Genomic DNA, 27,681 nt, shown 5'->3' with positions numbered 1-27,681 from the left:
ACTTCGACTCATTGGAACAGGGGCTCACGGAGGATCTTGCAAAGCTGGACCAGTACTGCCAAACCTGGCGCCTAAAGCAAAGCCCAGATAAAACAGTCTCTAGTGTATTCCACCTCAACAATGCAAAAGCTGCTGCAGAGCTAAATATCCAACTCAGCGGACTTAAGTTGAATGACGCCCCCAACCTAACTTACCTGGGAGTAACTCTCAACAGGACCCTGTCCTTCAAGGAACACCTGAAAGGAACGGCAGCTAAGGTGAAGTCTAGAAACAACCTGCTCTGTAAGCTCGCTGGCTCAAAAAGGGGGGCAGCAGCCCCCACAATGTGCACCTCGGCACTGGCCCTTGTGTACTGCGTAGCAGAATACTGTGCCCCTGTTTGGTCCAGGTCACCCCATACACACCATGTGGACACCCAGCTCAACAAAACCATGTGAATCATAACTTGGACTATTTGTTCAACACCACTCCCCTGGCTCCCTGTCTTATCCAATATATATATGCCACTGTCTTTAATTCCTCATGTCTTCCGTATGGAGATAGATGAGGGTGGAACAGACATGTGTACACCCAATACGTTCTCATCCCAACTCTTCACATACTGAAACTTTGGAAGGACTTCTTGGCGTCACTTCCTAACGAACTAGGTAGCCCAGTATTTGAAACTATGATGCTCCACTACAGTCGCAGTAAACACATGGTTAACGTTTTGATGTCAAACCAAAACACTTGCTGAGGTTTAGCCGACAAAACCATTTGGTTAGGTTTTGGAAAAAAAAACTCAAGGTTTGAAATAAAATTACTTACTTGGGTTTTTTTGGCTAGTGATATAACTCATTGTCAAAAATCAATAAAGAGATATGAAGTTACATTATGAACATCTCTCGTGTTTATTATGATATTTTATGTCACTTCATAACAAATTACCATGCAATGTCAAATTGAATGAATAACCATGAACCTAATAAAAATATTTTTTAATTGCCCATAACATCAATTCATTCACATATCATTTTACTATATTTGTATAACTTTAACTTCCTATGTTCTACACTTTACTATGAGGGGCCGTACAAGACATAATTCATTCTTGCACTCACACACACATGCATTTTCCTTTCACATACATATATTTTCACGCGCACAAAAATATATATATATATGTGTGAGAAGAATATATGTATGTGTGAGAAGAATATATGTATGTGAAAGGTGAATGTAAGTGTGTGGAAGGAGAATGTATGTGTGTGTGTGCGAGTGAAAATACTGTATATGTATGTGAAATGTATGTACTTCTTGCCAAAATGCCGTCACAGTGCTTATGAGTGTGACTGAGACAATGTGAAAAGTAATTGTCGTAAAAAAGAAAAGAAATGTGCTAAGGAGATCAAATATTAATTACACTAAACTGAAATGATAGCATTTCTTTTTTCCCTGATCTGAAAGGGAGCATGATATTTTTGTACTGACATTTTTATCTGAATGCATAACAGTTGATGTTTTTCTTTATTTGACAATAAATTAAACAAAAAAAGAAAAAAGACTTGTCGTAAGACGTGTGACTTTAAAGCTTACATTAAACTCTGTGATTACCTAGAAACAGTATATTGTGCTTATGACTCTTTCATAAAATGCAGCAGCATCAGAGAGGACAATTACACAACAGTCATACAATGAAACCCATGACATGAAACAACCAAGCAAAAGCTGAATGTGTGGCAAAGGTCGTTCAATTGTTGTTCATACACAATTTCGACTTAAAGAAAGAAAAGCATGTTTTCCACTTTCTGTATTTGATAATTCACTCACTGAACAATATAAATATATTCATTTTGTATTTCTGAGAGCAACTCTGATCTCAGTTACTCCACAACCTCTCTACAGTACGTTGGCCTCACGGGAGCCAGGCTGCAGTATCTGAAGAGTGCCAATGAGTTTAACTGCTTTTCTAAACCAGGAGTAAAAGAAAGCATAGATCACAGGGTTTAGACATGAGTTAAAATAGAACAGAAAGAGCTCAAAGAATACAAGTGAAGAATTGGTCAAATAGTCACCTATAAGAATCGCACAGTAATATGGGCAGAAACACATTAGAAACACAACTACAAGGACACCAAGAGCCCTGGCTGCTTTCAGCTCAGACTTATTTGCTGTTTGAGCCACTGAAAGCCGGAGTGTGACAGCTGCAATGTGAGAGCGCATGGCACGAGCCTGAGATACAGCCACAGCAAATACTCTCACATACAGAACTACGATGACAGTAACTGGAACAATGAAGGTTAAAACAAGGTCAACAGTTCCTGCAATATAGTCAATGACAATCACACACTCTCCGTAGCAGGAATTAAACCTGCCTAGTTGAGTCAGGTCATCCTTTACAAAGAGACTGCCGTAGGAAACAGAACAGAGCCAACACAGACAAACACAGAGTTTCACTCTATTCACAGTAATTCTGATGGTGTAATGCAGAGGGTCACAAATAGCAACGTAACGGTCGACTGATATGAGCACCATGACACCTACTGATGCAGAGGTAATGACGAAGGACAAATACTTATACAGAGAACACATGATGTCACCAAAAAACCAGCAGGATGTTTTTTGGAGGATTTCTACCGGCATCAGCAGGAGGCCCACGAGAAAGTCTGAGACAGCCAGAGAGAGGAGGAGGATGTTGGTGGGAGTTTCAAGCTGCCTGGAGGGAAAGAGAAAGGTATTATAAACCCAACAAGTCCTCATATCTAACTGACAAAACAACCCAAACAAGTATTTCCCCCAAAAAGTTATGATTTTGAATGCTTCCTGATCTACCACATTTGTAGTTACCACATGGCTAAGTGTGGACAATTGACAACAGTCTCATATTTTAGCTTGGTTGTGCAAAAACAGTCAGCAAGGCAGAATACAAGTCTAATGTTCCAAGGTGCAACACTGTTCAGTACTAGCTCAAATACATTCTTCTTCTAATCTACAGTAGCTGTTCACATTTGATCTTATCTGCCATACCAATAATCCTTTTTCTGATCAGGCAGTTTGACTTGTCACGGTACGAAAAGCACAGGTCAGGCAATTAAAACATCTGGAGACATCTAGTGTGCCAAATTTCAACATCATTCATAACTAGCTCAATTATTCTTGTAAATGTTAATATATATAAAACTTAAAGTGTATGTTGTGCTGCGAATTTAATCTTTGCCTGAAGTGTGAAACTGAGATGATGACAAGCAGGTTGAGAGCTACAGTGAGCAGAGAGATGGTGGATAGCAAAGTCTGAAGGATCACAGCTTCGGGCCAAGGAGAGGTGGGCTTCTTGCAGGAGGTGTTCAGGAGTTGTGGAAAGCAGAGCTCTGCTCTGTCCTCAACCTCCATCTTCAGAGATCTGCAGATAGCTGCAGCTCTGGCAGCTTTCTGAACCAACTTGAGTCATATAACTGATTAACCTCTCTCACATCCTCTTAATTCCTCCCATCCTCTTTCTCTCAGTCTCTGTTTGACTCTGATGCCCCTCCTCACTCAATCTGCACATCACAGCATCATCTTCATCATTTTTCGTGCAACCCCTAACTCTCCACCCATTTCGCTCTCACTGTCTCTCGTCTACTGGGCTCTATGGGTAATACTCTCCTCCGATGACAAGCGTGCATTCGCCCACTGAAAATTTGCATAAATGTAACGGACCAATCAGGACATGCCTACCCGAATATGTGTGGACCCAACAGTATGGCAGCAAATACCGCTGTCTGCTATCCTACACCCCCGTCAGTGAGCGGCGTAGGAGCGACAGGGCCTCCTTTTGGAGTGCTCCGCCTGTGCTTATAGGATTAGGGTTACAATATGGTAACCTTCATTTTAACTCACACAGGGTCCGCCCTCTACTGGACTCTATCAGTACAGCGGGTGGAGCCCGATGAATGCAAACCCTGCTACGACATAACATCGACCCAACCACACTGATTCTGACCAGCTACACGTTAGTCGCCGCAGACCACCTACTTCTTTATTACTTAGGCCACAACAGCGGAGAAGTAAGGATCCCCAGCCAACCGAGTTAATAAACAACTGAACTGGTTAGAGACATGGCCTAACCTCGCAGATGGGTCAAAAGACAAGCAGTAGACACCCTGCATACCACATTCCCTGGGTCATCAAGGAGCACAGGAACATGTAGGTGTATCAGGCCCAGAGGGGAATCAGGTGCAGAACAACTGACGCACACCCAAACCTATTCACCAGTCCTGTGTCGTTCCAGCAAGCACAGACCCTGAAAAGGAGCCCGACATGTCCAAGAGATAGAACCGTATGAACGAACAAGATGTCAACCACGACGCCGCCGTACAAATTTCATCAACACTCACCCCACCGCACAAGTGCTATCCTGCATTTTCAGTGTGCGCAAACTACAGTGGAAGGGACACTCCCCACCTGCCACCAGGCATTGTTTGGATAAGGAGCACACGCACAGCTGTTCAGTGCGTCTGATGGGGGCCATGCGTTCAACATAACATCCAAATGCACGAAAAGCTAAGCTGTCTTGAATGACAACGCCTTCAGAGAGGAGCACTGAAAAGGCTCGAAGGCCCCTTCACCAAGGCCTCGAGCACCAATGGCAGTTCCAATTTAAGGGAGGAGGCACGCATCACCGGTCTCTTGACCCCCTTCAAGAATCACTTCACGAGAGGGTGGCCGAAGACCGTTCTTTCACTAAAACCCACATCACAGGAAGAAATGGATGCCGCATACACTTTAATTGTGGCATGACACAGCCCTCCATCCACCAAACACTACAAAAAGGAGAGAATATAAACCAACTACACAGGACAGGGGATCTAACCTCCTTTAGTCGGACCAGCATTAGAACCCCGACCATTGTGCCTTATAACAGGCAATGGTGGATCCCGCTCTCGCCGTCTGGATGTTCTGCACAACCTGTACAGACAGTCCAGACCTCCTTAGCCTGTACCCTCTCAGGAGCCAAGCCTGGAGAGGATGGCCCAGGCTCTCCGCCATCCTCAACAGGGCAGTGGACTGAACTCCGCCCTGCCTTTTGATGTAGGCCACCACGGTGTGGTTGTCGGTCCTAACCAACACGTGCCTCCCCCGTATAACGAAGCACAAATTCTGCTTCCTTGCATTCAAGCTAAAGATGGCAAACCCTCTCTGCATATTTAGGAACCCCAGCGATACCACTGGATGGGCAGCTGCCTTAAACCCCAGCATTTGCATGACAGTTAATGCCCTCACCGTTACACCCCGCCGTAGGGTTGCAAACTGCCTGCAGCAGGGCTCTACATCTGTGGTCGGACAGAGTGGCCTGCAGCCTGCGAGCATTGAGCACAACCCCCAGATACTCCACCTGTTGGTGTAGCAGGGGGCTGCTCCTCTTCCAGTTGATCGTGAAACCCAAGTTGAATAGGTGTAAGATCAACTGGGCTTTGTGGAACATAGCACATTCTTTGGAGTTGGCCATGTGATGAGGACTTCGAGATAAACCAAGATCCTCATGCCTCAGTCACGCAGCGGCTGAAGCACCATGTCAACACATCAGTTGAAGGTGTTGGGGACCAGGGCATATCCGAACGGAAGTCTGCTATACTTGTATGCTATCCCTGGAAGGCCTGTGTATGTGTATATATATTGTATATTGGTGTATTTGTTTGCCAGTCCAAATCATATTACATTAAAAATCAATAAAAGTTAGATTATGAACATGTCTTGTGTTTAGTATAGTTTATTTCACGTTATAACAAATATGACTGGGACAATGTGAAAAGTAATTGAAATAAAAAAGAAATGTGCTAAAGAGATCAAATATGAAATACACTAAACTTAAATGATTTAATTCCTGTTGTCCCTGAGCTGAAAGAGAACATGATCTTTTTAACAGTTTTTTCTGGAAAAAAAAACAGTTGGTGTTTTTTTTTTTATTTGAAAGGAAAGTGTTGCTGATCAGAAACATCCTTTTCTCGGTGATGCAGGAGCCCAGCAGGCCAGTAATCTCTGTTTGCAACTAGATGGACAAAAATCACAGAAATTATGCTTTCACCAAAAATAGTGAAAGATGAGACAAAGCCTTAATAGCTCTTTTGTTGTGTAGTGTTTTTCACTCTCTGTATTTGATAATTCACTCACTGAACAACATGAACATATTCATTTCTTTGTATAGAGCAACTCTGATCTCAGTCACTCCACAGCCTCTCTACAGTACATTGGCCTCACGGGAGCCAGGCTGCAGTATCTGAAGAGTGACAATGAGTTTAACTGCTTTTCTAAACCAGGAGTAAAAGAAGGCATAGATCACAGGGTTTAGACATGAGTTAAAATAGAACAGAAAGAGCATAAAGAACGCATTTGAAGAATTGGTCAAGTATTCACCTGTAATACCGAAACAGTAGTATGGGCAGAAACACATGAGAAACACAACTACAAGAACACCAAGAGTCCTGGCTGCTTTCAGCTCAGACTTGTTTGCTGTTTGAGTCACTGAAAGCCGGAGTGTGACAGCTGTAATGTGAGAGCGCATGGCACGAGCCTGAGATACAGCCACAGCAAATACTCTCATATACAGAACTATGATGACAGTAACTGAAACAATAAAGGTTAAAACAAGGTCAACAGCTCCTGCAATATAGTCAATGACAAACAAACACTCTCGATAGCAGGAATTATACCTGCCTAGTTGAGTCAGGTCATCCTTTACAAAGAAACTGCTGTAGCAAACAGCACAGAGCCAACACAGACTAACACAGAGTTTGACTGTATTGACAGTGATTCTGGTGGTGTAATGCAGAGGGTCACAAATAGCAACATAACGGTCAAATGATATCAGCACCATGATGCCTACTGATGCAGAGGTAATGACGAAGGACAAATACTTGTACAGAGAACACATGAGGTCACCAAGAAACCAGCAGGATGTTTTTCGGAGGATTTCTACCGGCATCAGCAGGAGGCCCACGAGAAAGTCTGAGACAGCCAGAGAGAGGAGGAGGATGTTGGTGGGAGTTTCAAGCTGCCTGGAGGGAAAGAGAAAAGTATTATGAAACTCAGAAGTTCTCATATCTAACTGACAAAACAACCCAAACAAGTATTTCCCCAAAAAAGTTATGATTTTGAATGCTTCCTGATCTACCACATCTGTAGTTACCACATGGCTAAGTGTGGACAATTGACCACAGTCTCACATTTGAGCTTTGTTGTGCAAAAACAGTCAGCAAGGCAGAATACAAGTCTAATGTTCCAAGGTGCAACATTGTTCAGTACTAACTCAAAGACAATTCTTCTCTAATCTACAGTAGTTGTTCACGTTTTCCTTATCTGCCATACTAATAGGCCTTTTTCTGATCAGGCAGTTTGACTTGTCACAGTACGAAAAGCACAGGTCAGGCAATTAAAACTTTACACTCATTGTTCAAAGAAATCAAGGAATGTTTTGGGCAGGAGACATCTATTGTGCCAAATTTCAACATCATTCATAACTAGCTAAATTCTTCTTGTAAATGTTCATATATATATAAACTCAAAGTGTAGGTTGTGCTCAGAATGTAATCTTTGCCTGAAGTGTGAAACTGAGATGATGACAAGCAGGTTGAGAGCTACAGTGAGCAGAGAGATGGTGGACAGCAAAATGTTAAGGATCACAGCTTCGGGCCAAGGAGAGGTGGGCTTCTTGCAGGAGGTGTTCAGGAGTTGTGGAAAGCAGAGCTCTGCTCCGTCCTCAACCTCCATCTTCAGAGATCTGTAGATAGCTGCAGTTCTGGCAGCTTTCTGAACAAACCTGAGTCATATAACTGATTAACCTCTCTCACATTCTCTTAAGTCCTCCCATCTTCTTTTTTCAGTTTGTGTTTGACTCTGATGCCCCTCCTCACTAAATCTGCACATCACACCATCATCTTCATCACTTTTCTCTGCAACCCTTACTCTCCACGTATTTGTCTCTCACTGTCTCTCTCTAATATCTCATATTTGTCATTCTTTAACCTTGTTACCTTTCCCTTGACCTACCTCTCTTCTTTTTTTTAAAGTAATTTAAGCAGCGTTTAGACAGTCAACAGGACGGCACAGACGGAGCCCTCTACTGGACTCTATGGGTAATACTCTCCTTCAATCACGTGCGCGCTTTCAACCACAGAAAAATTGCGTAAGCATAGCTATCCAATCACGACGTTCCTTACCAAATACGTACGGACCCCCAAGTTTTCATTCCAACTTGTCACATACTTACGCTTTGTCAGACGCCCTGGCATTACTTTTCGGTACTTTGTTTGTAAAGTGAAAATGAGCTGATCGTAACTCGAAAGTGAAACTTAACCAACGGGACATGAAAGGCGGTCTCCCAGATAAAAAAATTGCGTTTGTTGTCCCCGTCCATCACCGCAAAGACAAGCAATAGACACCTGTTGAGTCTGGAAATCTCAAGCCTTGGGCCTGGAACGGCTGAGATTTCAGTTCAATGTTCTTCAATGTTCAATTTTAAGGGTGTCAGAAAGTCAACACAGGTTATTCAAATGAATCACTTGATGCTGTACGAGGATGTTGCAAGAAGCAGAGTTTTATTGTGTTTCCAATCAGCAGATAAAAAACACAACCAAACCCGAGCCGATCCGGAACGCAACTATTCGCGGGTTCCAAAACAAAACCATATATACTAGATCAAAGAACTTATCCCAGCAATATATCTTCGAATCCTCCATTTTCACTGGTCTCTGTCAAAATATCCACTAATCAACATATAACATACATGCTCTAGGTGCCTCCCCTGACATCCATTATGTCAGAGACAGATTCCCTGTTTTGGGCCCCCTCAGTGGCATCGTTTTTTCTACACAGCTGCGAGGTGACTTGGAGTTCGTTTGCATTACATCACTTAGAGCTGTGATTTACAGCATTGGGGGTCTAAAAAATACAGTGGCACTATGGTTGTATGCTGTTTCAGTAATAAACACAGGGTTATAGGATTAATACTTTTATCATTGTTTATCACATTTTTATATAGTTAAAAAGGGATTACTTCTACACACCCTGCACACCACATTCCCCAGGTTATCAAGGAGCAAAGGAACATGTAGGTATATCATTCCCAGAGGGGCGTCAGGTGCAACACAACTGACACGCACCCCACCCTTTTCACCTGTAGTGTGTCGTTCCAGCAAGCACAGACCCGACATGTCCAACAGATAGAACCGTATGAACGGACAGGGTGTCAACCATGCCGCTGCCGTACATATGTCCTTGACACTCACCCCACCAAACAAGGCCGCTGCCGCTGACACTGCCACGCTGCTTGTAGAGTGTGCTTGGACACAGTTGGAAGGTTTCTTCCCTACTGCCTATAGGCTTGGGAGATAAGCCATCCCGCCAGGTATTTCTTGGATAGGGCTTTACCGGCCACACCATCACTGAAGCACACAAATAGCTTTTCAGTGTGTCTGATTGTTCAATATATCATGCCAACGTAAAAACTGGGCAAGGCAGATGTAACTTTATATCCCTGTCCCCTGCATGGGGTGGAAGACATGAAGCATCCAGCTGTATAACCTTCGACCTGAAAGAACTCCATAAGTTCTATTGAACAACGCCTGAAGCGAGCAACTAGGGTGCACCAACTGGACGCATAGTTCACACTCTGTCTTTGCTGAGGTCAGTGCAAAGAGAGCAACTATCTTGAATGATAAACGCCTTCAGAGAGGAGCGCTGCAGAGGCTCAAAGGGATCTTTTACCAAGGTCTTGAGCACCAATGGCATTGAGGGGAGGAGGCACACCTCACCGGGCGCAGTCTCGCGACCCACTGCAAGGACTGCTTTACAATTAGGATGGCCAAAGACCGGTCTGTCGCCAAAACTCTCGTGGCAGGGAGCACTGGATGCTGCATAAACTTAAATAGTGGCATGAGTGGCATCCATCCACCAAATACTGCAAAAAAGAGAGAATTGACCTGTGCAGGACAGGGGATCTAACCTCCTTTCCTCGCACCAGTGTTGGAACTCTGACAACTTTGCCGTGTAACAGGCAATGGTGGATCGCTGCTTCGATGGTCTGCCCTCCAGCACAGAGATGATGGCCCAGCATGGGCAACACACCTATCGCGCCCATCTCCTGAGACAGAGCCCCCCAGAACTGGATGGTCCAGGGCTGGGCCGCCATCATCTGAGTCAGTTCTGCATACCACGACGCAGAGCGTCAGCCTGGGCTACCAGAATGACCGACAACTGCTTCTGCATCACTTTCTCCAACAGGGGAGGGATGAGACGGATTAGGGGAAAGGTGTTAAGCAATTTGCTTGAACACGGCACATGAGCAAATGCAGACACCCCCAGGGTTGGAACGTCGTGCCAGGGAGAACCATAGCGGCCAGTGGGTGTTGTGTCGGTTGGCAAATAGATGCACCTCGCTCCCCCAAACCGGGAATGTGGAGAGCCTTCAGAAACATCAGGTGATCTGAGGCCCAGAACCACAGGTTCTTCGCCATCCTCAACAGGGTAGTGGACCAAACTCCACCCTGCCTGTTGATGTACAGTACACCACCATGGCACGGTTGTCAGTCCTCTCCAACATGTCCTCCCCCGTATCAGGGACATGAAGTGTTGGAGGACTAAGAACACTGCCTGTAACTCTAGGAGATTGATGTGTCAGCCCTCCGCCAGGGGCCACACCCCACCAACTGCTCTCCCAAAGCAGGTCCCCCCTGCCAATGACACATCCGTGAACACCATCGTGTAGGAGGTCACTCGTCACCCGCAGATTGTCCTGTACCATGGGAGGAATGGAAACCAAGTGCCGCATAGTTGGGCGGCACGTCAGATAATCCAGTTTGTTTCAAGATTACCGAACCCTGAAGTCTTCAAATACTTCTTAGTAATAGCCCCCTGCGTTGTTTTTTTAGGCCCTTTTAGATCCCTGCTTGGCCACCAGAGTTTCCTCCCTGCCTCCCCGGGTGAGATTTCGCCTAATGAAATGTATTCATGAATCGTGGCAAAAAGAAGGCAACAAAGGAAAACATTACAGACAAACTGCAGGAGCTACCATGGCTAGCGGGCCTTGGCAGAGGCACCCCAGCACCGCGGCCAAGGTGAACGGTTGCGCAGAGAGGGCTCCGTGCCAGCTGAAGGCTCCTGATTAGAGTGGATCGACAGCACAGTGCATTCCAAACACGCATTGCACGCATTGCCCGCAAGACATTATGTATGCTAACCATCAAGCAGTTACTGGAACTGGTTCAGCCGGGCGATTGGTTCACCGCTATCGGCTTAAAGGACGTATACTTTCATGTCAAGGTGGCTTCAAACCACAGGGAATTATTGCATTTCGCCTTCAATTGGATAGCCCAAGAGTACAGCCGGCTGCTGTTCTGGTATTCCTCGGTCACCTGCACTTTCAGCAGATGTGTGGCCACGACACTGCAAGCCACGGCGCTTCAAGCCATGGCATTGCAACCACGGCGCAAATGTGGCATGAGGGCCTGCTTTTATATCAGTGACCTCATCATCATGGCTAAGTCCAGAGAATGGGCTATGTTCCATACATGTCATGGCTGCATGTTTTCCCTGTGCTGCTCCTCTGAAGTAGCTCTGCCCAGGTGTGCTGCATTGCTCAACGAGGTGCACCTAGCCTGGGAAGGAAGTGCTGGGAAGAAAGGAGAGGCCTCTGGCGTGGGAACAGCTGGTCTTGCTGCCTCACAGCCTAGGATTTTGTATTGTCTTGGTTTGTATGTGTTTATGTTAAGAAATCCCATGGATTTGATTGTTTTAAAAGTGTCTGCTGTGGTTGATTTGGTTCAGTGGTGGAGTGTTGTTCACCTCATAGGGCTACCCAAGGGTGGGGCATAACACGAGGCCCAATTTATCTTATACCTAACCAAGTTGGGGTTTGCGATCAACTGGAAGAAGAGCGGACTCTTGCCATAGCGACGGGTGGAGTATCTGGGGGTTGTGCTCAATGCATGCAGGCTGCTGACTACTCTGTCGGAACACAGATTGACGGCCCTGCAGCAGGCAGTTGGTAAACTGCGGTGGGTTGCAATGGTGATGGCAATGACTGTCATGCAGGCGCTGGGGATTATGGCGGCTGCCTATCCAGTGATGCTGCTGGGGCATGCGGTGCCTGCAGAGGTGGCTTGCCAGCCTCTGCTTGGATGCCAACAAGCGCAAGCGGCGCTTGGTTACCATTACCCCCGTGTTAGAGAACGACTGACGCTACTTGGGGTCCCCACAAAGCCTGTTGAAGAAAACACCGCTGAGACAATGACTTCCTATGTCATGGTGTTCACGGATGCATCCCTGACGGGGTGGGGTGGGGGGTGGGGGGGCTGCTTGGGGAGAGCGGTAGGTGGTGTGTGGCCTCCGACGGAGGACCAACACATAAACCTCCTTGAGCTGCAGGCAGTGTTCTTGGTCTTTCCGCACTTCAAGCCCCTGATACGGGGGAAAGCATGTCATGGTGAGGACTGACAACCACACCATGGTGGAGGAGTTCGGTCCGTTGCCCTGTTGGGAACGGTAAAGAACCTGTGGTTGTTGGCCTCAGAGCACATGTTGTGTCTGAAGGCTCACCACTTCCGGGACTGGAGAACAAGGGGGTGCCTACCCAGAGGTGGTGAAGCAGATTTGGACCTGGTTCGGGGAGAGTTGAAGTGGATCGGTTCACCAACCAACGCAACACTAACTGCCCGCTATGGTTCTCCCTGGCACAGCAGGACGATCCACCCCTGGGGGTGAATGCATTTGCTCCGTCTCCCCTTTCCCCTGTTGGAGAGAGGGAGAGTCAGTGGCAAGGTTGGTCATTCTGGTAGCTCCAGATCACCGCTGTTTGAAATGTTCCTTATTTTTATAAATAAAATAGTTCACCAAAGTTGCCAGTTGGCAAAATGTTACCTCAGTCCCGAGCAAGAGGATTTTGTCAGTCTTTCTTTTACGGATATGTACCGAAACGTGACTGCTATGTACTGTTACACCGCTACTATTTACACATCAGCAGACACAGAGAAACTGACTGTGTCGGTCTACTCTAGCCTATATGGTGCTGGGCAGCACCAAACTCTTTGGTAGTGGGTTTTTGGAGAGTCCTGAAAAGGACACTGATGAGAGCTGTGAGAGTGAATCAAAACAGTAAAGTTGTGGACCTTAATACCAAAACAATGAGTTTTGGTGCTGCCAGCACTCTGTGGATTTGTGACTGGCAGAGACCCCTCTGACCCCCCTGATTAAATATTGGACACTGAACAAACAAACATTAAAAGTCAGACACAATCTCAACTGAAAAAAACAAAAACATTACTGTTCAGTAATTGTTGCATCATATGTTGATGTGTGGTGGCTGAATCATGTTTTCATGCTGAAGCTTGTTTTTTTTAACACCTCTGATTGCAGTGGCACCTCAGAGGTTGAGATGTCATCATCTGACTAATCCATGCAGGTGTGAACAAACTTCCTGTCTAGAGGGATTCAGCACACTGTCATTAGGAGCAACTAATGGGCTGCAAAACATTTTTCACAGAGAGGCAAATTAAGTGTGTGTGTGTGTGTGTGTGTGTGTGTGTATGTGTGCGCGCGCGCGTGCGTGTGTGCGCGTGTGTGTGTGTGTGTGTGTCTGCTCATTAAGTCACCACAGCATTCACGTCAATTTGATGTCATTTAACTTGTTGAGGACTACACTTTTTTAATCTAGTTATTCTTTGTTTGATTTTTCTAAAGTTACGATACACCTTTCCCTATGTGTGATCTCGACACTTCCAATGTTGCTCCATGATTTGGTCACATATCGTTCCTACATAAACATTAGTGGACAAGTCAAAAACATTATTTTTTTACCTGCAACCGGCAGCAAGTTGGATCTTTAAACGTATTTCTTGTGATTCCACAGACGTCTTCAGAAAGATAAACTCTTTGTCCGAGGTGAGGTGGTAAAGTTGCCAAATCAAAACGAAGATAAAGGACGAAGGAGACAGAATTTCTCAATGCTACTTACATTGCGATACCTGCTACTGTTTGCTCAGTTGACAAAGCATCCATGTCCTGCTGTCACTCAGTGTTACAGGCCTCCACTTCACCAAAAGCCCCCTGCAACATCCCCGTTTCAAATCAAGCAAGAACCCTTGTTGCATGTCAATGCAAGATGTTGCATAATCTCCACAAATGAACACCACTTTTATGATTTTTGAGGTGTGAATGCAATCGGCAGAAGTAAAAAGCTAACGTTAGGCTATAAACAAACTACACCACGGTCGCCTGAGCGCGAGTATACACAATGAGGCTGTAAAGGCGGACAAGTCGGCGTGATGACGTTTCTTTATGATGACGTATCATTTAGCCACTTGTTAGCAACCGCCTTTTTTAAGACCTATAAAAGCTTCATAATTCATGACTGGGGTATTTATTGATATATTTTATATCGTAGAACAAAACGTTAAAATCTTATGCTTGTGTTGACCACAGACCTTTAGACCTTTACCTTTCAGACATCTAACCAAACAATCCATTCAAAAAACCCATTGACTTCCAGACGAGGTAACGGGAAGAGCTAAAGTGTTAACTCATTTCCAGGTTTTAGGACTCATTCCTGCAGCACTCTATTGTGCGTGTCACTGTTAACAATTGTTTTAATAATTAAATTGTCTCCAGGTTATTTCTTATTATTTCTACTGTCAGATACTGTCACTTGCTGACAGATTTGTGTTTATTTACTGGAAAAATAATAAGAAAAAAACACAATTATCACAGTAAGTAAACATAAAAATCTGAAATATTAAGAGGTCCAAAGCTGGTATTCTCCGTCCATCAGTGTTACCCTGAGAAACACCTTATAGACAGCCCATACTCATACATTCATGCATAAACAAGAAAAGACAGCAGACAAGTTGAAATGGTTTTGCACAGAGGTGTATTGTGGCTTGAGGTAAAGAATCACTCTCTTAATTTCCATAACATGAACTATTTGAGATTGAATCAAACAAATTGTATTCCCTATTTTAGAAATGATGATATTATTTTGGTAAGCACTCAGAGGAAAATTGCATTTTATGTGAAACTGTGGAAAAGGTGACGTAGCTGAATCATAAAGGGTGGTGCTGAGCTGCAGCCATTCAGATGTTACTTAATGGATCGATCTGGACGTTTCTTCCGTGATTGGATCCGTGCACATTTCGGACACCTCTTTTCCACAAAACAGTTTTTGTGAAAGCAGGCCTTGCACACTGTAAAAAGAGAAGCAATAGTTAGTACAGTTGATCATTTCTGCACCATTTTTGTGACTACAATGGTCATGTCTCTGTTTTCCCCTTTTGTTCCCAACACTGTAAATATAAGAGAAAAAAAAGCAAAAATAAGCATGTTTGTCTTGCTAATTTTGTACCCAAAACAAATTGGAAGATACCAACTTGATTTCTCTAACTCAGATTGCTGAAACCTCATGTTAGCTCTAGATGTAATTAAAAATGTGTTTTTGCACAGACGACACACTTGAAACAATTTCAAACTCGTTTTAAGCCGCTGCCTCCAATTTCATCTTTTTCTAATCATTTATTCACCGATAACGAAGTCATGGCAGAAAAATACCTCTTTGGTTTATGACATAATTCACAAAACACCACATCTACTGCTGTTGGGATTTTGTTTTATCCTGCAATTACTGATTACTGATTACTGTTACTGATATATCATCTTTTAAGTTGACATGGTGAACTTATCAGCATTAAGATTTGGATTTATTTGGAGCCGTGTGCGTGTGTCAATTTATTCATTTAAATACAATATTCAATCTCTCTTAGCTCTGTTTTGGTCTCCACAAACTCCTGAGAAAGGCTCTTTGGCCAAATGTAAAATAATGCCTTCCACTGTAATAATATGCTGGAACTTAAATCTGGAAATAAGCCTGTTTACATGATGTCATTGTTGCCTCCATTTCACAGTATCAGCCTTACATTCAGCACATCTCATTTATGTTAGAAGTAATCAGCATGTGGCAGTGCTTACCTGGACATCGCCTACATATGTCCCTCTGAAAAGGAAAGATGATGTCTCTTTCTCTGCAGAACTCACAGATAAAACCTCGGGCCAGACACAACTGTGTGGGAAAAAAAGTCAGAAGAATTGTTAAAATTCAGTGCAGTGCCGTTAATCCCAAGATTTGGACTCCAGGACAAGACCATTGTTGTTTTGATGCCAGTCCTGTGTAGCTTTGGCTTGGCGCCAGTGGTGATAAAACATCTGCAGACATTTTAGTATTTCATATCAAGATTGAGGAACAATAATAGCATGCTGCATTAGAAATATACTGTGTATTTTCTCTACATTTAAAGAAAGCCACCTCTCACAGTGCTTCAGACTGACCTCACAGTTTTCAACATGATTGATAGCAGAGTGCAGCACGGCTCTGGCCTGCGACACGAGCTGACCCTTCTTCATCCTCAAGAGGTCATCCATGGAGAAGAGGTGTGGCTGCTTCATCAGGTGAGCAGGAAGCTGTTCGAACTCGGCGTTCACCCTGAGACAGAAACAAACACACAAACGCACTAAAACTGCTTCCTCTTGATGGTAAATGTCTTGTTTGTGGATTTCTGGTTGAACTTCAGTATTTAGATCATAGTCCTTCCTGCCACAGCAGATCAACACAGCCCCGACCATGACTCTGAAATATCAGTAAGTTAGAATCTATGGCCCCGTGTTTAAAGTTACTATATGTTGAATTTTAATGTGATTGTAGCGTCTTCTGATGGGATAATATTTTGAGTGTTTGTGAAACAGTGGCATGCATTGCTGTGTGCCACGGTGTCTTTTCTGATATTTACCCACTGGGTGGCGCCAAAGTAAAACGTTTTCAAATCCTACACACAGTGGTATTATTACACTTAATGTGATATTTTTAAATACATTTAATTCGTTCTTGTAGTTTGCAATCTTTAAACAAGTACAGTATTACAGTAATATTTAATTAATAACTGTTCTATCTACCTTCCAGATAACCTGCAGGCTTTCAGCAGCTTCTTGATGTCCATCAGCTGTTCCTGGAGCTCCTGAAGGAGAGAGGAAGTAGGGGAGGAAGGAAGTAAATAAAGAAGGACGAAAGGAACAAAGGAAAGTCAATAGAAATAAAAAACTAAAGTTTAAATGTATCTCTGCTGCTGTGTTGGACTTTGTTCTCAATATTGTGTCGTTACCGTGGAAGTTTTTTGTGCATAAATGTAGATACTTTAAGACTAAGCCCAGTTTGAACCACTGGAAGAATATTAACATTATTATCATCATTATTTAATAATGAAATAGGGCCATTATAGGCTTGAGAAGCGGCTGTGCAGTGCTCTTCATCAGAGTAATAATAATAATTCCCTCTTTAACTCACCCTGAACTTGTCCAGCTCCTTGGCTCTGCTGTAGAGAGTCTTACCGACGCAGGTCAGGTCAAACAGAGGCTGATGCCAAACAGAATCCAGCAGCTGTTTGGAGAAATCACTCACAGGGTATCTGAAATATTAATATTATTATGAAAGGTTTAATGAAGAGTCAAAGTGTTCCTTTTCCCACTGAGCTGAGCTGTTTGTTGAATGATGCTATATGAATAATTATGCTTTAATTGAATTGATAGTGATATTAATATTTGTCTAGGCTCTCAGGTTGTCTGTAATTAATACTTAACCTCTTTTACCCGACGGACCCGGTACTGCGTTCGGCTGAGCTGTGTGTTAAAACACTGCCTTTAAAAACTTCATAAAAGGTTGTGGTGGTCTTTTTTCTGACTTGTTTCTAAAAGACGAGGCCTTAATGCTACTTAAACAACACTCCAAGTGTATTTTGTCCAAACGATGTTTGTTTAGCAATGATTTCAATATTTTAGTTACAAAAGCAATGCACGAGAAATTGTAGTTTTTAATATTTCTGAACATTTTTATATTGAATGTATATACTTGACTTTTGATTATTTTTTGTTATCTTATTTACATTGTTACTGATCTTATTTGTTATTATTTTGTAGGTTTTACTTGATCATATTTCATTATTATGATAAAACTACTCCATTTGGAGTCAATATTATACAATTTAGTTTTTTTTTATTGATTTTATACTGTGCACAATGGTAGAATGTGATGATGCACGGGGTAAATGTCATGGCCAAAGGCTCCACTGTGTGCACATAGCCTCCTGTAGTGGATATCAGTAGTATTTTAGACCCAGATTCCCTTTCAAGAGGTAGAAAACCCATTTGGTACACTTTGGGTATCCAAGTGGACAAATGGAGAGTCCTCCTGGTCCTATTCTCAGTAAAACCTTTGTAGAATCTATGTGCTTTATGTTATTTATATCTGCTTTGGCACAGTTGTAGTCAAGGAGTTGCTGAATGAATTCAGTGGCATGTCTGTGCATTACATCATTGCTATAATGGTTTTATCCACTGTCTAATCTAGAAAACATTTTAGACGAGGATAAAAATGTACATGTTTCCTTTGGTTCATCACAATTTATTCCGGCATAGTAACAGTCACAATGTTACTGACACTGGGGATGAATTCTCTGAGGTCTTACCTATCCATAGAGACCAAGATCATGCATATAGACCTGCTAGTTGTGGAGCTATTCTTCATTTATTGTGGGTGTGTCTGTCTAGGCGAACCACACCTTCCAGCTTAAGAGGTTAATTGTTATTTTCACTTCATGTTTGAATATTATCCTTTTTTATATATATATTTTATCTTTTATTAATATATTTTTTTATCATTTTTTATGAAATGCTATAACTCTTAACTTGCTTGTTGCTTTAAGATGTCTTTTTTTTCAAATGTTAATGTACTATGTTGTTGTCATTAATAAAAGGTTGGCAAAAGTATTGGTAAAACTTCTCACCATAAAGTTATTAATGATTTTATTCTATTCTTAGTTGTCATAACAAAAGGCTCACTGGTTTCAGCAGAAGCAGCAGATTTATTATTGTATTCATAACAATAATGATATTAGCACTTATATGATATTGTGGATGATATCAGTCATAGATGTATTAGCAGTTAGATTAATACTAGAAGTAGCAGGAGTTTCATTACCTGCCAGAGTCCCAGCAGGACAGAAGTCGACCAGGAATCACAGCTTCAGAGCCGCTGTGGCAGCAGTCACAGAAATATCTGCCAAATGAATCACAATTAATTAATCATCTGAGTAAAACAAGATTCATTTAATATGGAGTTTAGTGTTTTTTTGTTGAAGACGCTATAAAATAATATTTTTTTATTCATGCTAGCACCGTGGCTGCAGAGACGACATGTGGGTTCAGCTTTTTGGTCCAGACTGAAATGACTCAGAAGCTGATTACTGATTACATTTTGTACAGATATTTATGTTTCTCTCAGGATGACTCATACTGACTTTGGTGACTTTTCCTCCTGTGGCTTTGAGTTAATTATCTCAACAACTATTAGATGGGTTGCTGTGAAGTCTTGCACATATATTCAGGTTCCCCTCAGGAATTGTAATAACTTTGATGATCCACCACCATGAGGTCAAAGGTCCGATTTTATCCAATACTTTGATTTCTGACATTCCCATCAGCCTCAGCTGCATGTTGTGTTTCATGTGAAATAGCAAATGCAAAATTAAGAGGTTTTTTTTTCTAATTAAGAGCCGCTAGCATAGCAGTGAACTCTTGGTCCTGCTAATATATTGATAACAACAAATGATTCTACGTACCTGCCAAGATATTCACAATAGCGCAGTTTCTTGATGTACCCTGGTAAAAGAGAGAGGCAGAACTCAGACATGCTTCTCATCAGCTCATATACTTCTGATGAATATTGTTGTGTTACTGTTTTCACACAAATAAACTTTTAGTTTAGCACCAACATTGTGAGATAATATAATGTGTTCCATTCATGAAAAGTAAAAGGATCAATAATGTATAGATAGATTCATTCAGATTCATTTAAAATGATTTAAAAATGTTTGATTCAACAACCCCTAGTGTCCGTATTAAGAAAGATTCCAGTGCACACTGATAGAAGAACTGTACATTTTCCATTCTAGTTTCTCTCTGAGTGAACTTCACAGGTTTCACTCCACCGCAGCTAAAAGTGAACTGTGAATACTCACTGGGCTCCACCTCCGTCCCACAGCCTGCACACAGGAAGTGCTGCAGAGCCACCACCTCACTGCGTCTGGAAGAGGAAACAGTCTACTGTTAATGTCCAGAGCTATCTATCTTTCTTTATTTCTATCTATTATTTTTTGTATTCAGTGTATTTGAGTCTCTTCAGATGTAATGAAGACCTGTGGGTTGGCTGAACAGTGAAGATGATCTGGAAGCGTGGCGGGGCCCAGCTCAGGGAGCCTCTCATCCTGGTCCTCAGTCTGATCTCCTCTGCCAGGCTGCTGCTGCTCACCGCCACACTCCCAGTACCTGGCAACTGGCAAACAAAAAAACAGAAAGTTTCATAGTTGAGGACTAGAAACAAAGGGTAGCCAGAGAGCAAATGAAATATTACAAGGTTTTGAAATACATATTTTTGTTGCATTTTCTCTATTGTTTGGCAAATGAAGCTAAATGTAAATGCATTACCTTGAAAATTGGGGAGGAATCAAAGACGGGAAGTCTATATCATGTTTTTTTCGTTATTTTGGATTGGATGCATTTCATTGCATTTTTGCATCTGTTTTTAGCTTGCAACTTTACATTTTTCTTGTTATAAACTTAAAGAAGTTGAACATTTCATGTCATTTTTGCATTGATTTTTAGCTAGTAACTTTACTTTTTTTCGTCAACTAAACTTAAAGAAGTTCAAGCCGAAGTACAGCTTCATCTGTCAGGCATCGATGTCTCCACCATACAAGATTAAAACAATCATAAAGCGAGAGTGTTCATAGGTGATATTTGGTCGCTGTATGTGCTCTCACCTCCTGCAGTGAACTACGGAGGCTTAGCCGCCCACGCCGAGGCTGGGAAGGAAGCCAGCTCCTCCTGAACTCCAGCACCAGCTGCTGGGCCAGACACTCTGCACTGCATCATGGGAAACCACAGATTGACTCAGTCAGGACTCACAAAACCCGACCAAACGTGTAGATTTGGGACACACACACACACACACACACAGCCATTTGTGTGTTTTTCTTACTTTCTGGGAGAATCTCTCGGTGTCAGCGTGGTGTCGACTCCCAACTCTGAAATGAAAACACAGAATATTATATTCAGGGATGTTGTATTCATAAGTGATGCAATGTTAATCAGTGAGTTATAATACATCTGAGTAAAAATGGCATAACAAAATAAGAATTAAAAACACTATTAAAAAATAATGATATGAACATTTATATTTAAATGTGCAGTGGAAATATTTGACCTTCAAATCCACTGTCAGTGGAGAGGACGGAGAAAGTCTTTCGCTGATGTTCAGCCTCGTCCTTCCCTGCATCTTCCTCCTCCTCTTCATCCTGTGTGCGCCGGCGTGTGCGTACATAAGAGGAGTGTGTGTTTCTATGTGATGTCTTGTTAGTCTCTTGTTTAGGATCACGAGCTTGTGATGTTTTACATCTCTGTTCACGTGGCGGCGTGTCCTCTGTCGAGCTCGTGTGTCTGTGCGTGCACATGCTGCAGTGTGTGTCCATCGTGGACATCTGTCGATCAGAGCGCAGAGTCCACTTCACACCTTCCAGCACCTCCAGCATCATGTCCACCACAATGAAATGAGCGTTCTCCTGCACACACAGTCATCATTGTTAACACACAGACAGTGTATTATCCAGAGTTAGACGAGAAGATGGATGTCATTTTCATATTTTCAGAGAGATTAAGAGACTGATATCTGAGTCAAAATGTTCATCTGTTGTGTTAAAAAGCTCTCTGAACCTGTGTCTAACACACCAAACTCACTGCCAGGTGCATCATATTACTAATTTTACAGACATTTTTACATCTATAATGTACCAAAAGTACTAATAAACTGGAAATGTTACTGTACTGGCGACAATCGCACCTTTTCCAGCTCACAACTGGTCTTAAAGATGTCTGCAGAGAATTCTGGGACACCACTGCACCTTTTCTCATGGCTGTGTTGTGTTGAGGTAGAGAGGCCTGACAAAACACACACACACATACACACACACACACACATGCAAAAAGAGTACAACTTAATTTAACAGTTAAATCAGCATAGAATCAAATGAATTTGTGTAATGTGTGATGTTATGGAAAGAAGATTCCAGTGGGATGTTCCTTTGTGTATGTTGGCTCTGTAAAAAATTAGTTTTCTAACACATTCGTCATACGAGTAGAAAAAAGTACACAGACAAATGTCGTGGATCGAGGCTCAGAGACCTCACCAGAAACATTTTTGAAACTTTGTACAAACATTCACGTTCCCCAGAGGATGAATCCCACTGGCTTCACTGATCCCCTGAATTTTTTATCTAGCATCACCATGAGGTTGACATTTTTGTTTTTTATTGAATTATCTAAATAAGTATCGGATAGATTGCGGTGCATTTTGGTTCACGCATTCATGATCCCCAGAGGGTGAACTGCAATAACTTTGATCCCCTGATCTTCAGTCTGTCCAATACTTTGGTTCATGACCAAATACATGCAAAACGGTGGTTGCTAGCATTATCTAGTATATTGGTTTCAAACTGATCTAAATCAGATCATAAGCAGGTTTCGGGAACAGCACGTGTACTCTGTGCATGTAAACACTGCCACTATAGGCTTTGTAGTGTAATGATTCAACCTATTCTACCCGGTGAGTGAGGGGCATCACCTCTGGGGCCTCTGTGCTCCTCAGCCAATCCCTGCTGTCCACTGAAGAGAAGCTGGAGACCGGTGCTGAGACGGTTCAGGTGCGACGAAGCAGAGATGGGACGCGGCTTCTCCTTCTCCTGGAGAGGGGACGGGTGGTGGTGACAGGAGCTCGGTTCAGATCCCAGATCCTCCGTACTGGTCACTGTGGGGCACTGATCCAGAGACAGCGAACCAGAAGAAGCAGGAGGCTGGGAGTCCGAGCTAGAAGACGTTATGTTTCACTTTAGTCAAAAAGGATTACCACATTACAAATCAGAATATACACTTCCACAAATTCAGAAAGGGAACATTTGGAAACATTAAATGTCTATGACAGAAATGCCCTATTATGTTGGATTTCTCTAAATCCTGCCAAGACAAAAATCTCTTCATGGGTCCAGGGGCGTATCCCCCTATCTTCAAACTCTGCTTTCTCGACTACACCTGTAATGTTTCATGACTGCATCTTGCACGGTAGCGGCGCTAACGCGGTGCCCCAGTTAAAGCAACTACCACTACTACTATTTTATTATTACCAGCGGGCAACCTCCGGGTCTGATTAGTGAAGCCAATGCTGAAGTGCATTAAACCTGCATTCTCTCTAACAGCCAGCAGGGGGCGACTCCTCTGGTTGCAAAAAGAAGTCTGATTGTCTAGAAGTCTATGAGAAAATGAGCCTACTTCTCACTTGATTTATTACCTCAGTAAACATTGTAAACATGAGTTTATGGTCGCAATCGCTAGTTTCAAGTCTTCTTCAATACAGCATGATGTTCATTTAGTAAATTATGGTCCCATTTAGAGTCAGATAGACCATAAAGCAGGGGATGCTTTATGGCGGAGCTACCTTGTCGGCGTTTTCGTCTTACAACTTTAACCCTTTCACAGTGTGTTTTCAGTTAATTATAACCTTATTGGTTGCCTAGAAATGTCATGTCTCCACCCTCTCGTGTCACTTCTGGTTGCAAAAAAACAACATGGTGACGGCCAAAATGCCGAACTCGAGGCTTCAAAACGGCAGTCCACAAACCACTGGGTGACATCACAGTGACTACGTCCACCTCTTATATACAGTCAGTATGATTATTACAGATGTTTTTGACCTCTGGAGTGACTTTGTTTGAGATATCTGACGTGAAGTGCACTATTACTTGAGTATTCTTTTGTTGTTTTCAGTTACCTTGATGATGCAGATGCGTTAGTACCCCCTCCATGCCAGGAGATGGGCCTGTGGCGTCTGGAGATGACCGGACTGCTCCTGGGAAGGAGGAAGGTTTTGTTCTTGGGATGCTGAAGAGACAAGTCCTCTCCGTTCCTCTTCCTTCCCTCCTCGCCGTCACCATCTTCAGCAGAGCTGGAGTGTGGGTTCAACCGTGAGGGATGGGAACGTCTGAAGGCCTCGTGATGGCTCCTCTTTGTGTAGGTTGGCTGTGGGCGTTTAATAGAAAATGTTGGGTTTGTTTCTCCTCCACTGGTTTCTGGTGGTGACAGAAGGAGAAGTGGGATTGATCCTGAACCAGCCGGCTGATGGTTTTGGTGTGAAGATTCTTCTGGGGCGGCTTATAGAGAGAAAGGAGACAGACATATGTATTTTACCAATTTATATTATCAACTGTCATTGCTGAGGTGTGAGAGGGAGTTTCGTGGGCTCAGATTTTTCAAGCTGGAAGAAGGGAGATGATTCACTGTTCAAAGATGATTCACATTAAAAAGCCTACCAGGAACAGGCTTTTAATGTGAATCACCAGTGTTTCCTATGCTCTGCAGGTATGTCACCTAATGCTTCCTGTGTAGCTGCAGTCATAAGAATCCCTAAAGGTGCTTCAAAGCTCTGTAAACTTATTTTGAGAGTGTGGTTGGATCTTACCTGTTGCTGTCCGAGCTGTAGTTGCAGGTGTTGGTGACTCTGCAGAGTCCACACACCGGCTGACACATCTGGATCGGTTGAGAAAGGAGGACATGCCCCTGCAGCTGTCCATCTGCACAGAAGAGGACAGACAAAGTTTCCCAATGACGACAGCTTTGATGCAAACTTCCTGGTGCAACAGTGCTTCCTGAGTGATGAGAACACGGCAGCCAGCTTTGGCCATGAGTAAGGATTTTACTGACTCAACGAGAATCCAATATTACCCAAACACGTATATCTTCAGGCAGTTGATGACTAACGAGATTTGTGAGTTTCAAAACTCACTTGTCGTCCTTTTTTTTTCTGTCTGGAGACGTGTGCAGGAAGTTTTATCAGTGCTGCTGCAGTTCCTGTTGCTCGTTCATAGAGTCTGATCGGGATCATAAAACAACTTAAAGGCTCTTAAAAGTCAAAGTCTGAAGATTACTGCCCTCATCTACACTGAGCACACTAGACCAGATCAGACAAGTAGAGTTTATGGACACTGGTATGAAGGTATTTCAGGGAAAATATGGTCACACACTAGAGAAAACTATTTTTCAATTCAATTAAATTTATTTTTATATAGCGTCAAATCATAACGAACAAAGTTATCTCGAGACGCTTTATATACAGAGCAGGTCTTAGACCATACTCTATAGTTTAGAGACCCAACAAGAGAAAACTAGAGATTTAGTTTTTCTTTTGGGAGTTGAAAGCTTGTTGAAATTTCAGCAATCACACCTTTTCAAGTTGTCAGGAAATGTGGCGTCACACAGGATCTGTACTTGTGCAAATCAGAATTCAAAACTTCACAATTTCCAGTATGTACTTTTAATAGTATTTTCACAAATTACAAAATGTGAGCGCCATCCCTTGTGCTGCTATTTCAGGAAACTGTACGGAAAAAGTGAATTGAGCGAAAAGTTTCCGTGTGTGATATGTGGACCTCCTCTGACAGGTCGATCCAGAGTCGAGGGGGCCTTGATTGTAAACTTCTGCTTTTGTTTTTTAACCTCAACCTTGGTACAGCTGCCAGCTGATTTCAGGGCACGCTCAGTAAAACTTCCTCTAAAACGTACAGATGTTAAAATGTCCTGTTAGATATAGCGTGAGAAGTCTGCAGCAGTGTGAATTGAATCTATCTGTCTTAAAGACGTGTGAAAGACAGTTTGCAGAACATAAAAGTTGTCATGATCTTACCATCTTGTAGTGTAAGTTTATTCAAGTACGCTCTTAGTATACTTCTTTTAAAGGGACTGCATGTAAGTTTTTACATGTAAACATGTTTTAATCGATTTTTGATGCCAGTGTGTGAACAGGTTGTAACCTAACCTAAAAACTGAGACCTTCTGCCACTTCCTGGGTTTCCTCTATCACCCTGTAGACGGCTTTTAATGTGAAGAAGCGCGCCCGCAAGTGTCTTTATTTTCAGCTCCACTTACAGGGCTGACAGAGTGCAACCACAGCTAACGTTCAGTTAGGAATGGAGTCCGCTAACCGCCAGCCTCCACCACAACTCAGACTCCACAGAAGCACAAAAAATGCAAAGTTATACCTGGTGAAGCCCGTCTCACAAAACAATGTGTTACCTCATTGTTGTGACCGATGCAATTTCTGATTCCTACATAAAGCCTCTTTAAACTTAAAATAAGAGAGTATGCTTTCAGATTACTTTTTATGTACTTATCAGAGATATACTTAACAAAATTATACTTAAGTATACTTGGCTTATACCGACAAGTATACAGAAAAGTTCAAGTGTACTTGGCAGGTATACAGAAAAGTCTAAGTATACTTGGCTTATTCTGTAAAGTATACAGAAACGTATATTTGGCTAAGAAATATAAGTCCACTTAAGAAAACTTACAAGTATACTTGCAGTAAAACCTATTAAACTAGTAGTTTACTGAGAGTATACTTTAAAGTGTACTTTCATAAACTAAAAAATGGGCTACAAATATATAACTAGTAAACTAACAGTATACCTATAAGTTCACATGATAGTTGCAGTACAAAATACAACTTTGATGTAAACTAGTTGTGTACTCAAAGTTTAAAGTGTACTTAAAAGTATACTTTTATAAACTAAAAAGTGGGCCAATTAGTCCCAAGAAGTATTGAAGTAGTACACTCATGGATATTAGTTAACTTATTACATAAAGTATACTTGGGAATATATTTAAAGTTAAGTTTACTTAAAAAAATAATCTTGAAGTATACTTATTTTTTGTAAGGGTGGTCTTGTATGTTTAAACAAACACCAGCTTGCACTGGTCCTATCTCTGGTATTTCCCTGACAGTACAATGTGGCAGTACACTCACAGTATCACAGCTTCATAAACATCAGCTAGTTTCACATCATACAGTACAATCACTCAGGCTCGGTGGATGTTAAACAGTAAAAATGCAGCTCAAGGAGCCGACAACTAAACAGACTGGTACTAGTCATTTTCTATCTATCTATCTAATGGATGCTTTGCCAATCTCAATTTAATGCATCGCAAAAAAATATCCCATAAAACATGTAATAAGTGAATTAAAACAAGATCTCAGATTGTGAGAGAAGAAAGAAAAAAATAATAATATTTAATGTTAATACAAACAGTAACACCGAACAAAACACTGAAATCTTCAGAAATTTAATTTCTAAATAAAAATAGAAAGACTGAGGACTGAGAACAGTGTTGCTTTTAGTCTTTACCCCAAAACCAGTTTTATTCAGGGTGTTAAAAATTGGCTTTTACATGTTAATATAAACGTATTAGTCTCACTTCAAGAGGCTTCCTGTGTGGGTGCAGAAACAGAGACTCTGATTGTGAATGATAACGTCTTGAAGTACCAAGATGTTTTTCACTAAAAGCAAAGTGCATCGGACTAGAGAATGAAGCAACACTGACCAAAACACAAACAAGTATCTTTAAAACTGCAAAATAATCCTAGCTACTCACCATTTGTAAACTCCTAAACTGAAGTGGTGACCTGCCAGAGGCTGAAGGGACTGAAACGAATCTTTCTTGATCCACTAAAACCTGCAGCACAGAAAGGAAGAGGCGGAT

At 42.4% G+C, this 27,681-nt stretch overlaps 4 protein-coding genes across 5 annotated transcripts in view; all 4 read right to left on the bottom strand.

Annotated features, from left to right (window-relative positions):
- The window catches only part of LOC119499822 (trace amine-associated receptor 13c-like), a 978,627-nt gene that overhangs the window by 42,502 nt on the left and 908,444 nt on the right, over positions 1 to 27,681 (bottom strand). The gene's annotated exons all lie outside the window — the stretch shown is intronic.
- Positions 580 to 27,681, bottom strand: rubcnl (rubicon like autophagy enhancer). Of its 2 annotated transcripts, XR_005209447.1 has the most exons (18): positions 27,574 to 27,681; positions 24,605 to 24,716; positions 23,918 to 24,296; positions 22,718 to 22,959; positions 21,938 to 22,035; positions 21,305 to 21,659; positions 21,080 to 21,125; positions 20,862 to 20,964; positions 20,238 to 20,374; positions 20,061 to 20,125; positions 19,662 to 19,701; positions 19,022 to 19,099; positions 17,333 to 17,453; positions 16,945 to 17,006; positions 16,324 to 16,477; positions 15,967 to 16,057; positions 14,903 to 15,188; positions 580 to 590 (listed from the first exon to the last, which is right to left on the bottom strand). XR_005209447.1 is itself a non-coding variant. In XM_037789024.1 (17 exons), exons 1-17 carry the CDS (start codon positions 27,574 to 27,576, stop codon positions 15,085 to 15,087), a joined length of 2,190 nt encoding a protein of 729 aa, XP_037644952.1. In that variant the 5' UTR covers positions 27,577 to 27,681; the 3' UTR covers positions 14,857 to 15,084. The 2 variants fall into 2 exon arrangements, 1 of the variants encoding a protein (XP_037644952.1); XM_037789024.1 differs by lacking the exon at positions 580 to 590 and having other exon boundaries at positions 14,857 to 15,188.
- On the bottom strand, positions 1,879 to 3,369 carry LOC119499829 (trace amine-associated receptor 13c-like). Its single transcript, XM_037789038.1, has 2 exons — positions 3,197 to 3,369; positions 1,879 to 2,695 (listed from the first exon to the last, which is right to left on the bottom strand). Exons 1-2 carry the CDS (start codon positions 3,367 to 3,369, stop codon positions 1,879 to 1,881), a joined length of 990 nt encoding a protein of 329 aa, XP_037644966.1.
- LOC119499826 (trace amine-associated receptor 13c-like) lies at positions 6,121 to 7,725 on the bottom strand. The gene is made up of 2 exons (XM_037789036.1): positions 7,553 to 7,725; positions 6,121 to 7,013 (listed from the first exon to the last, which is right to left on the bottom strand). The coding sequence occupies exons 1-2, from the start codon at positions 7,723 to 7,725 to the stop codon at positions 6,197 to 6,199; spliced, it is 990 nt and encodes a 329-aa protein (XP_037644964.1). The 3' UTR covers positions 6,121 to 6,196.

Source organism: Sebastes umbrosus, chromosome 13 (genome assembly GCF_015220745.1).
Source record: "Sebastes umbrosus isolate fSebUmb1 chromosome 13, fSebUmb1.pri, whole genome shotgun sequence".
Lineage (NCBI taxonomy): Eukaryota > Metazoa > Chordata > Actinopteri > Perciformes > Sebastidae > Sebastes > Sebastes umbrosus.
Note: the sequence above shows the minus strand (reverse complement) of the source record. Positions and strands in the feature narration are given on the sequence as shown.